Source organism: Nothobranchius furzeri, chromosome 13 (assembly GCF_043380555.1).
Source record: "Nothobranchius furzeri strain GRZ-AD chromosome 13, NfurGRZ-RIMD1, whole genome shotgun sequence".
NCBI classification, from domain to species: Eukaryota; Metazoa; Chordata; class Actinopteri; order Cyprinodontiformes; family Nothobranchiidae; genus Nothobranchius; species Nothobranchius furzeri.
This window is the reverse complement of record NC_091753.1, coordinates 8,254,292-8,265,395: the sequence shown is the minus strand read 5'-3', so window position 1 is coordinate 8,265,395 and position 11,104 is coordinate 8,254,292. Positions and strand designations below refer to the sequence as shown.

The window sequence follows — 11,104 nt, the reverse complement described above, 5'->3', positions numbered from 1 at the left end:
GTCCAATCAGGCTGAAACGTTACAAGAAGGTAGAATCTATTGAGTTGTAAGTGATCTGAACGTTTCATGATGATAGCACTTTCCTAAGGGGGTCAAACCATGTCCCAAAGGTCACCGGATCTGGTGTCAATTTAAAGTAGTCCAGTTACACATTTGTGGGCTTATAACTTGGCTTCTGAATGTCCTAGAGAGATCAGGTTTGTTTTAGTGTACTCCAATCAACAGCCCCTACAACCACAAAAAGGAATGGAGTCATTAGCACTTATGGTTTGTAAATGGCACCCAGAATTATGTTGCACGAAGCACAATTTCACTTCATTCAGGGTCCATTTGTGTGAAAACAAGGTCCAATCAGGCTGAAACGCTATAAGAAGGTAGAATCTATTGAGTTGTAAGTGATTTGAACGTTTCAAGATGATCGCACATTCCTATAGGAGGTAAAACCATGTCCCAAAGGTCACCGGGCCTGGTGTCACTTTAAAGAAGTAGTCCAGTTACATCTTTGTGGGCTTATAACTTGGCTTCTGAATGTCCTAGAGAGGTTAGGTTTGTTTTAGTGTACTCCAATCAACAGCCCCTACAACCACAAAAAGGAATGGAGTCATTAGCACTTATGGTTTATAAATGGCACCCAGAATTATGTTGCACGAAGCACAATTTCACATCATTCTGGGTTAATTTGTGTGAAAACAAGGTCCAATCAGGCTGAAACGTTACAAGAAGGTAGAATCTATTGAGTTGTAAGTGATCTGAACGTTTCATGATGATCGCACATTCCTATAGGGGGTCAAACCATGTCCCAAAGGTCACCGGACCTGGTGTCACTTTAAAGAAGTAGTCCAGTTACACATTTGTGGGCTTATAACTTGGCTTCTGAATGTCCTGGAGAGATCAGGTTTGTTTTAGTGTACTCCAATCAACAGCCCCTACAACCACAAAAAGGAATGGAGTCATTAGCACTTATGGATTGTAAATGGCACCCAGAATTATGTTGCACGAAGCACAATTTCACATCATTCTGGGTCCATTTGTGTGAAAACAAGGTCCAATCAGGCTGAAACGTTACAAGAAGGTAGAATCTATTGAGTTGTAAGTGATCTGAACGTTTCATGATGATAGCACTTTCCTAAGGGGGTCAAACCATGTCCCAAAGGTCACCGGATCTGGTGTCAATTTAAAGAAGAAGTACAGTTACAAATTGGTGGGCTTATAACTTGGCTTCTGAATGTCCTAGAGAGATCAGGTTTGTTTTAGTGTACTCCAATCAACAGCCCATACAACCACAAAAAGGAATGGAGTCATTAGCACTTGTGGTTTGTAAATGGCACCCAGAATTATTTTGCACGTAGCACAATTTCACTTCATTCTGGGTTCATTTGTGTGAAAACAAGGTCCAATCAGGCTGAAACGTTACAAGAAGGTAGAATCTATTGAGTTGTAAGTGATCTGAACGTTTCATGATGATCGCACATTCCTATAGGGGGTCAAACCATGTCCCAAAGGTCACCGGGCCTGGTGTCACTTTAAAGAAGTAGTCCAGTTACACATTTGTGGGCTTATAACTTGGCTTCTGAATATCCTAGAGAGGTCAGGTTTGTTTTAGAGTACTCCAGTTAACAGCCCCCATTACCCCAAAGAGGAATGGAGTCATTAGCACTTATGGTTTTTAAATGGCACCCAGAATTATGTTGCACGAAGCACACTTTCACATCATTCTGGGTTCATTTGTGTGAAAACAAGGTCCAATAAGGCTGAAACGTTACAGGAAGTTAGAATCTATTGAGTTGTAAGTGATTTGAACGTTTCATGATGATAGCACTTTCCTAAGGGGGTCAAACCATGTCCCAAAGGTCACCGGATCTGGTGTCAATTTAAAGAAGTAGTCCAGTTACACATTTGTGGGCTTATAACGTGGCTTCTGAATGTCCTAGAGAGATCAGGTTTGTTTTAGTATACTCCAATTAACAGCCCCTACAACCACAAACAGGAATGGAGACATTAGCACTTATGGTTTTTAAATGGCACCCAGAATTATGTTGCACGAAGCACAATTTCACATCATTCTGGGTTCATTTTTGTGAAAACAAGGTCCAATCAGGCTAAAACAATACAGGAAGGTAGAATCTATTGAGTTGTAAGTGATCTGAACGTTTCATGATGATCGCACTTTCCTAAGGGGGTCACACCATGTCCCAAAGGTCACCGGATCTGGTGTCAATTTAAAGAAGAAGTACAGTTACAAATTGGTGGGCTTATAACTTGGCTTCTGAATGTCCTAGAGAGATCAGGTTTGTTTTAGTGTACTCCAATCAACAGCCCATACAACCACAAAAAGGAATGGAGTCATTAGCACTTGTGGTTTGTAAATGGCACCCAGAATTATTTTGCACGTAGCACAATTTCACTTCATTCTGGGTTCATTTGTGTGAAAACAAGGTCCAATCAGGCTGAAACGTTACAAGAAGGTAGAATCTATTGAGTTGTAAGTGATCTGAACGTTTCATGATGATCGCACATTCCTATAGGGGGTCAAACCATGTCCCAAAGGTCACCGGGCCTGGTGTCACTTTAAAGAAGTAGTCCAGTTACACATTTGTGGGCTTATAACTTGGCTTCTGAATATCCTAGAGAGGTCAGGTTTGTTTTAGAGTACTCCAGTTAACAGCCCCCATTACCCCAAAGAGGAATGGAGTCATTAGCACTTATGGTTTTTAAATGGCACCCAGAATTATGTTGCACGAAGCACACTTTCACATCATTCTGGGTTCATTTGTGTGAAAACAAGGTCCAATAAGGCTGAAACGTTACAGGAAGTTAGAATCTATTGAGTTGTAAGTGATTTGAACGTTTCATGATGATAGCACTTTCCTAAGGGGGTCAAACCATGTCCCAAAGGTCACCGGATCTGGTGTCAATTTAAAGAAGTAGTCCAGTTACACATTTGTGGGCTTATAACGTGGCTTCTGAATGTCCTAGAGAGATCAGGTTTGTTTTAATGTACTCCAATCAACAGCCCCTACAACCACAAAAAGGAATGGAGTCATTAGCATTTATGGTTTGTAAATGGCACCCAGAATTATGTTGCACGAAGCACAATTTCACATCATTCTGGGTCCATTTGTGTGAAAACAAGGTCCAATCAGGCTGAAACGTTACAAGAAGGTAGAATCTATTGAGTTGTAAGTGATCTGAACGTTTCATGATGATAGCACTTTCCTAAGGGGGTCAAACCATGTCCCAAAGGTCACCGGATCTGGTGTCAATTTAAAGTAGTCCAGTTACACATTTGTGGGCTTATAACTTGGCTTCTGAATGTCCTAGAGAGATCAGGTTTGTTTTAGTGTACTCCAATCAACAGCCCCTACAACCACAAAAAGGAATGGAGTCATTAGCACTTATGGTTTGTAAATGGCACCCAGAATTATGTTGCACGAAGCACAATTTCACTTCATTCTGGGTCCATTTGTGTGAAAACAAGGTCCAATCAGGCTGAAACGCTATAAGAAGGTAGAATCTATTGAGTTGTAAGTAATTTGAACGTTTCAAGATGATCGCACATTCCTATAGGGGGTAAAACCATGTCCCAAAGGTCACCGGGCCTGGTGTCACTTTAAAGAAGTAGTCCAGTTACATCTTTGTGGGCTTATAACTTGGCTTCTGAATGTCCTAGAGAGGTTAGGTTTGTTTTAGTGTACTCCAATCAACAGCCCCTACAACCACAAAAAGGAATGGAGTCATTAGCACTTATGGTTTGTAAATGGCACCCAGAATTATGTTGCACGAAGCACAATTTCACATCATTCTGGGTTAATTTCAAGCCCCCACAATGCCGCTCAGAAAATGGTCCCAACCCGGAAGTAAGAAAAATTGCAGTTCCACCCTCATCCGCTGGGGGCTGGTACCAGAAGCGAGCAAATCCTCATTGACTCCCATGTTAAAAATGCCATTTTCACAGCAGAAATAAACATGTTTACAGCCTGGTTCAAAAAATGGTTTTTCGTCTAAATTATCTAGTTTATACTCATGACAACTCTGAGGGGGGTGAATTTTTTTCTCACTCTTCTGTTTAAGTGTATTGAAAGCCTAAAATTCTGTATAATTAATGAGCATCCGACACACGTGACCGCCGCCTCAGACCCACGTGACCACAGAGCTAGCTCCGTGGAAAGGCCTCAGTACAGCCTCGGTCTCTCCTGGAAACTGTGTCGGGATTTTGAGTCTCTGTGCTTGTGAATTCTGTTTTGGATAATATTGGTGCAATTGTTGGACAAAATGACTTGCAGTGGTATTAATTGCACTAATAGAGCGTCCAAGGAGTCTCCACTTCATTTTTTTCGGTAAGTTAAAATCTATATTTGTATTTTATGTCACTGCTGCCTTTAAACTAGCTGAGTTTACCGAAGTAGCTAGCTAACTATCAGTTTAACATGTAGCATGTACTGTTTAACCATGAAATTTAAATGTAAAATACGGTAAAATAATTAATAGGGCATATTTAAATTGGTAATAGGGTAAAACCCAGTGCATTTAAGATAAAAATGGGTTGAAATATGACGGGGCGCGCCGCTTGGGGGGACACTTCTGTGCTCTATTCTTTCATCCGGTAATCCCCAGCGGTCAGGCCGGGCAGGCTGATCGATGCGGCGCCTCGCTGCTGCGGGCTGACCGCTCGTGGAACTCGGAGACAGATCTGACCGGAGAAATACTGCAGCTCGTTGAGAAGTCTATAGGGCATACAGCGTTTCCCTTAAATCCCACTGCCACGCCGACAAGATCCCAAGTTTCTTTGTTTTTGTTGGCGCTGTTTACCGAAGAAGCAGCGGGAATACCAGCAACTTTCATCAGACTCGTAAAGTTAGTTTTTGCAGGGGACCCCCTGTATTTTACTGCTCCCTCCTGCAGTCTTCCCCTATTAAAATTTAAAATGTGTAACTTCATGTATTGGGATGAATGACTAATATTCATGTTAACTAAAACGTTAGGTATTTAGGGGGAAAAACAAAATAATAAACATTATACAGATGTCAAATAAATCAAACTGTAATTAAACTATATATTTTCAAAGTCTAGATTCTGGATAAAATCCAACAACATATGCTTTATAAATAAACACTACGCATGGCTTTTACACACACACACACACACACACACGTTACATTGTGATTTCTTAGTAAATATTCTATTTGGCGAGAGATAAACTTTATTGTATTTATCCTAGTGAATCTATAATTAAACGGGTAAACTAGCAGTAGTACATCCAACATCAAAGAAAGTAAAATGTTATTATCAGGAGAGGGAGAATGATTAAGTGGTTAGCAGCAGTGTGCTAGACGATGGCCCCCTCCATGAGGCCACCACAGCTCAGCAAAGCATCATTGTTGCTTCTTCTGGGGAGAAAAACACTTACAGAAAAAATAAAGTTAACAGCTGAAATAGCAGGAAATAATACAGTTAAAGAGCAGATAGTAGAAGAAAGAAACCCCTAGGTTAAACTGGTCTGTCTACTGCATAATGCTGAACTCTAACATGTGTCCTCAGGGAAGGACCTGATTGGTGTCCAGAACCTGCTGAAGAAGCACGAGGCTCTGCAGGCTGAGATCACAGGTCATGAACCTCGCATCAAGGCTGTCACCCAGAAAGGAGAGACCATAATGGAGGAAGGTAGAGCAGGTCTGGTCCTGACATGTTTCTGAGGTGTCTGCAGGTTCTGGCTCACTTTGTTTGGGTCCAGGTCACTTCGCTGGTTCAGAACCCTCGGCCCGTCAGAACATTCTTATCCACCACGTTCTAACACCAGACCTGTTAACCCGACAGCAACAAGTGGCTCCAACTGACGATGAGACCGGGAAGGAGCTGGTTCTGGCTCTGTACGACTACCAGGAGAAGAGTCCTGGAGAGGTCACCATGAAGAAGGGCGACATCCTCACGCTGCTCAACAGCACCAACAAGGTTCGTGTGCCCTTCACAGCCGAGGAACGACCTCCAGCTCAGAGCGAACATCTCCACACCTGCTTTGTGTTTGTGTGACTTTAGGTTGTTTTACTTGAACTCGCGTCTTTAGCTGAATGAGGATGGAGAGACGGGTCTGACCTGGAGCAGGTCGAGGTCTTGCAGAAGAAGTTTGACGACTTCCAGAAGGTCGGACTTTTCCTCCTCTCTGTCTTCCAGCAGCAGCTGTCAGATCAGCTCAGGTGATAATCAGCAGGTGCTTTTGTCCCGCAGGACCTGAAGGCCAACGAGTCCCGCCTGAGGGACATCAACAAGGTGGCATCTGAACTGGAGTCAGAAGGTCTGATGGCTGAGGAGGCTCCTATGGTTCAGGCTCAGGTGAGCGTCACCTGTCTGCAGCAGCTGGTCCCTCTCACTTCCTGGTTTGTTAACTCTGCTCGTCTCTGTTTGTAGCAACAAGAACATCTGGGTTCTGCTCCTGGAAAGGTGCGTGTTGTCCTCCGCCTCCACCAGAACCAGACGTGGTGTTTTTGTTACCACTCATTTGTTTGTTTACAGGATGAAGCCGACTCTAACCCCGGCTTTCCACAGGAGTCGTCAGCAGCACGTTTACTGCAGCAGCACGTCATAGCTGCTGATAGGAACCGCTGTGGTCAACAGAACCTTTTCCACCGGAGCCGTCAGCAGCGCGAGTCGGCCACGTCTCAGGAGCAGCATGTCGCGGCCTTTACGCGCCGGTTCTATTTTCTACGCGCGACGCCTCTGAAACGGGTCAAGTTCGACATTTTTGGGGAAGGAAAGACAGGAAATCGGACGCGGAAATTGAGAGAAGCTACCGAGATTTTCAGAATAAAGAACGTACTGCCTTCCGGTTGCTTTACTTTTAAAAAAGGTTACTAACTGAGCGGCCCCGTGAGAAGTTATCACCTAGCTAGCGGTCTCCTTTGTTTTTCAGGTCCGTATTGGCGATTATAAAACGGACAGAACATAAAACACAAACCATGTTGTAGTTTTCTCCTGCTTGTTGTTGTGTTTACTGACGAAGTCACTCGAGTGACTTCGTGCTCGGTCGGTGACAGCTGCTCCCCTGCTGCTTCGCGTCTCGTGGGAAGGGCCAAGCAGCAGCTTACGCGAGCAAGACGTGCTGCTGCAGTAACGTGCTGCTGACGGCTCCCGTGGAAACCCGGGGTAACACGGCGTCACCCTAGAAGGTGAGTTCATTCAGCTGATCAGAGGTCACCTCTGATGGCCGCAGTCACGGCCGACCGTGCTGACATCACACAGGAATTCAGGTGACCCGGCAGGCACCAGGTGCTGGTGAAAGTGGGGACATGTCAGCTGGTTGCCATGGCTACAGTTATCTTTATGCATCTGTATGACTGCTGACTGGTGTGTGTTTCCTGTGACCTTTGACCTCAGACCGTACGGTTGGGCGTTCAGACGACGGCTAACTTTAATTCCATCAAGGTAAGAGGAAGCTCTTCCCTTCCTGTCTGAGCGATCCGTCTCCAGGTTTCCTCGTCCGGCGTCCAGCCCGCTGGCGTCTACCTTCATCTCACTGGGTTTGGTTTCTCTCCAGGAGCTAAACAACCGCTGGCGCTCGCTGCAACATGCTGGGCAGCGCCCATGAGGTGTAGCGCTTCCACAGGTACCCCGCACACTTATGCGCCGCTTACGGGTCAGTAGAGTTTGGACCCACACTCAGACGGAGTTCTGATGTCTTCTCAGAGACGCTGATGAGACCAAAGAGTGGATCGAGGAGAAGAACCAGGCCCTGAACACAGACAACTACGGCCACCACCTGGCCAGCGTTCAGGCTCTGCAGCGTGAACATGAAGGCTTTGAGCGTGACCTGGCAGCTCTGGGTGATAAGGTCCGCATTCCTGATCGGTACCAGGACCCGAGTTGTCTCTGGAGACACGTTCTTCATGGTTCTGGTGACTCCACCCCAGCCGTTCCTGATCAGCGATCAGCGGGGTGCTTTCCTATTTAAGGTGGATGGAGGACACAATTTGACGCCAGAAGATTGCCTCAGTTTTGGTAGTAACCAGCCACTCGTGTTACCTCTAGTGTTCCTAGGATTAATGTTATTTCGTAGTGTTTTTGCTCTTATATTGGATTTACCATTCTTCAGGATTCCTGTCGACCTCATTGGATACTGACCTCTACTCCAGGATTTGGATATTCAACACACGGACCTTATCACCACCCTCCATAACCCACCTCTCATCTCACCCAGTGCCCCATCCACCAGGACGCCCCGCTTCTCTCCACCTCTGCTCCCTCTCCTGCGCTTCCCCCGGCTCTCTACCTCTCCCTCCTCCAGCCAACACATACACCCACCACAGTAAGTCTGCTGAACACCTCTGCCTGCCTACAATGGATTTTGAAACCAGAACCTAAGCTCACCTGTGTTCTCCCTCCTCCAGATGCTGAGCTGTTGTTGCAGTTCCAACCACAGACTTATCTGTGCACCTTAAGTTCCTCCTTATAAATAAATCATTTTTTCCATCAGTTTTTGGTCAGTGTTGTATTCTGCATGTCTTGGGTTAAGTACCTTCCTCCAAACATGACACTCCTCCTCAAAGAGCAAATCTGTTCAGCACATTCTGACAGACAGACCACCATTCTTCTGTCATGATGCTGTACAGGACATTTTTAGAGTTTTTCTTTTTAAAGATAAATAGGATTACATTTAAATAGCAATACTTTCACATTATCATTTTCCCACACTTCTGTATAACTGTATTTTGTTGTTTTTCAATAAAGAATGACAAACTATTTAAGTTTGGTTTTTGTTGCACACAAATATATATCTGTAAAAAATATCTACAAAGCTAATGTTTACATAACAAGTATGATTGGGTTTTGCAATACGGCACTCAAGTTTATTTTAGTAAGATTTTTAAACCAAGTAAAGTTAGTTAAGAACACATTTCTATTGTCTGCTAAGAAACTGTTGGGATTTAAAATGGGCCTGTTGTACAAATAACTTGTAAATGATTATTCCTCACTTTTGTCTTAACCAAAGAAATTCCAGTAATTGAGCAAAAACATTTATTTTTAACACTACAGTTTATAAAACAGGGCGCAAAGTGTCGGCACATGTATGTATGTCGATGGTCCGCCCCAACCGAACCAGGAGACACAGACGTCAGGGAGGCCAAGGTTGTCTCTGCAGCTCTCTGGGCACCACGCCTCACTCAGCTGTCTCCAATGATCCAAATGGCTATGGAGAAAAAAATAACAGGTTTGTCATAATTGTTTAAAGTACAAAACCATACATGAAGTGGTGAGACAGGTATGTGGAACTTACACTTGCTTTGTGTAGCTGATGTTGGAGACACACAGGCTGCCATGGTGACATTTAAACAGATCTAACAAAAAAATAAAAATGAAAATTAAAAACTCCCAGACCTCATGTCATATTTACTAATCAGCTATGGCTGATTTATTGTTTGGATCACAGTGAGTTACACTAATTCTAATATGTTTTTATTTCTATTATACATCCATACTTTTTAACTGTTATTTTCACGACTGTTATCAGGCTCTCTTGTTCTGGTTCTGATGATAATTCCGTGTCTTCCAGTAAGTTATCTTGTGCTTACTTCATCTGTAGAATGTCTCTTTACTTTTGGTAAATTGTACTGAGTCCAGAATAAAGACTAGTTGGCTGTACAAGATACAAACAAGTATCACATTTTGGAAATATATGAAATGTATTTACGCTGCTAATTTAGCTCGAATACGAATAACTGCAATATTTTCCGGACTATAACTCGCACTTTTTTTACATATTCTGGCTGGTCCTGCTACTTATACTCCGGAGCGACTTATATAACAAAATATGTAGGCTACACCGCGCTGCTGCGGGCCGACTCCGACCCACACAAGAATGAGTTCCCCTGTCCCGCTGGGAGGGTTTCAAACACCGCCAGCATCTGTTAGAGCCTGTGGCGGGGTGCTGAGGGCCGGCTCCAGCCCAGGAATGAGCTGTCCTCGCCGGCCGGGAGGGTTTGAAACACCGCCATCCTCTCCTCTGCTGGCTGTTGTTCATTCTGTTATGGTTACCGGTGCTTGTGTTGCTATGTGAAACGCTTGGTCTCAGATTTTGTAAGAAAGATAATAAAATGTCCCCCCAAAATACGACTTAAATATATTTTCTCTTATTCATGATACATTTAATGGCTGGTGCGACTCAGGAGTGATAGCGCCGAAAAAAACTGTACTGAAAACTTGCTCAAAGCAAAATGTTTTCATTAGGGAAATACATTATAAACTTACCGATTTAAAACTTTTTTAATACAGGTACTTCTCACGAACAGGCGCAGAAAACCTCCACCTAAACTCCGTGTAAGGTTCAGGTCGATGGGTGTTCCAGTTAGCTCCGGTTGGGTTGAAGCTAGGTGGCTACATCCGTTAGCTCGGCTCCCACCTCCGCTTTAGCTTTGGGTTAGCCAGGGTTAGCTTCAGGTTAGCTCGTAGCTAGTTCGCCTGGGTGTCGTCACTCGAGCCCAGCCTTACAGCCACACCCTCAGCGCCTCCTCTCTTACCTTTTATGGAATTGTCTGGGCTGGACGGAACCTGTGACACGGTCAAAATGGCGGTGGTGGCCACCTCCCATTATAGACAACAAACGTGTTATTGAAGCCAATGGAATCCGTTTGTCCAGTATATGTACAGTCTATGGTTAATTTGTGTGAAAACAAGGTCCAATCAGGCTGAAACGTTACAAGAAGGTAGAATCTATTGAGTTGTAAGTGATCTGAACGTTTCATGATGATCGCACATTCCTATAGGGGGTCAAACCATGTCCCAAAGGTCACCGGGCCTGGTGTCACTTTAAAGAAGTAGTCCAGTTACACATTTGTGGGCTTATAACTTGGCTTCTGAATGTCCTGGAGAGATCAGGTTTGTTTTAGTGTACTCCAATCAACAGCCCCTACAACCACAAAAAGGAATGGAGTCATTAGCACTTATGGTTTGTAAATGGCACCCAGAATTATGTTGCACGAAGCACAATTTCACATCATTCTGGGTCCATTTGTGTGAAAACAAGGTCCAATCAGGCTGAAACGTTACAAGAAGGTAGAATCTATTGAGTTGTAAGTGATCTGAACGTTTCATGATGATCGCACATTCCTATAGGGGG

At 44.1% G+C, this 11,104-nt stretch overlaps 1 protein-coding gene and 1 long non-coding RNA gene across 3 annotated transcripts; one reads left to right on the top strand and one right to left on the bottom strand.

Annotated features, from left to right (window-relative positions):
- The first annotated feature begins 4,190 nt into the window (after positions 1-4,190).
- On the top strand, positions 4,191-7,078 carry LOC129156206 (spectrin alpha chain, non-erythrocytic 1-like). Of its 2 annotated transcripts, none has more exons than XM_070543321.1 (7): positions 4,191-4,337; positions 5,539-5,661; positions 5,732-5,949; positions 6,034-6,138; positions 6,223-6,327; positions 6,403-6,435; positions 6,508-7,078. In XM_070543321.1, the coding sequence occupies exons 5-7, from the start codon at positions 6,295-6,297 to the stop codon at positions 6,847-6,849; spliced, it is 408 nt and encodes a 135-aa protein (XP_070399422.1). In that variant the 5' UTR covers positions 4,191-4,337; positions 5,539-5,661; positions 5,732-5,949; positions 6,034-6,138; positions 6,223-6,294; the 3' UTR covers positions 6,850-7,078. The 2 variants fall into 2 exon arrangements, with proteins under 2 accessions (XP_070399422.1, XP_070399423.1); XM_070543322.1 differs by having other exon boundaries at positions 6,508-6,740.
- Positions 7,079-8,992: 1,914 nt separating this feature from the next.
- On the bottom strand, positions 8,993-10,322 carry LOC129156207 (uncharacterized). The gene is made up of 3 exons (XR_008560336.2): positions 10,237-10,322; positions 9,266-9,326; positions 8,993-9,178 (listed from the first exon to the last, which is right to left on the bottom strand). It is a non-coding gene; the product is annotated as an uncharacterized lncRNA (long non-coding RNA).
- Positions 10,323-11,104: the final 782 nt, after the last annotated feature.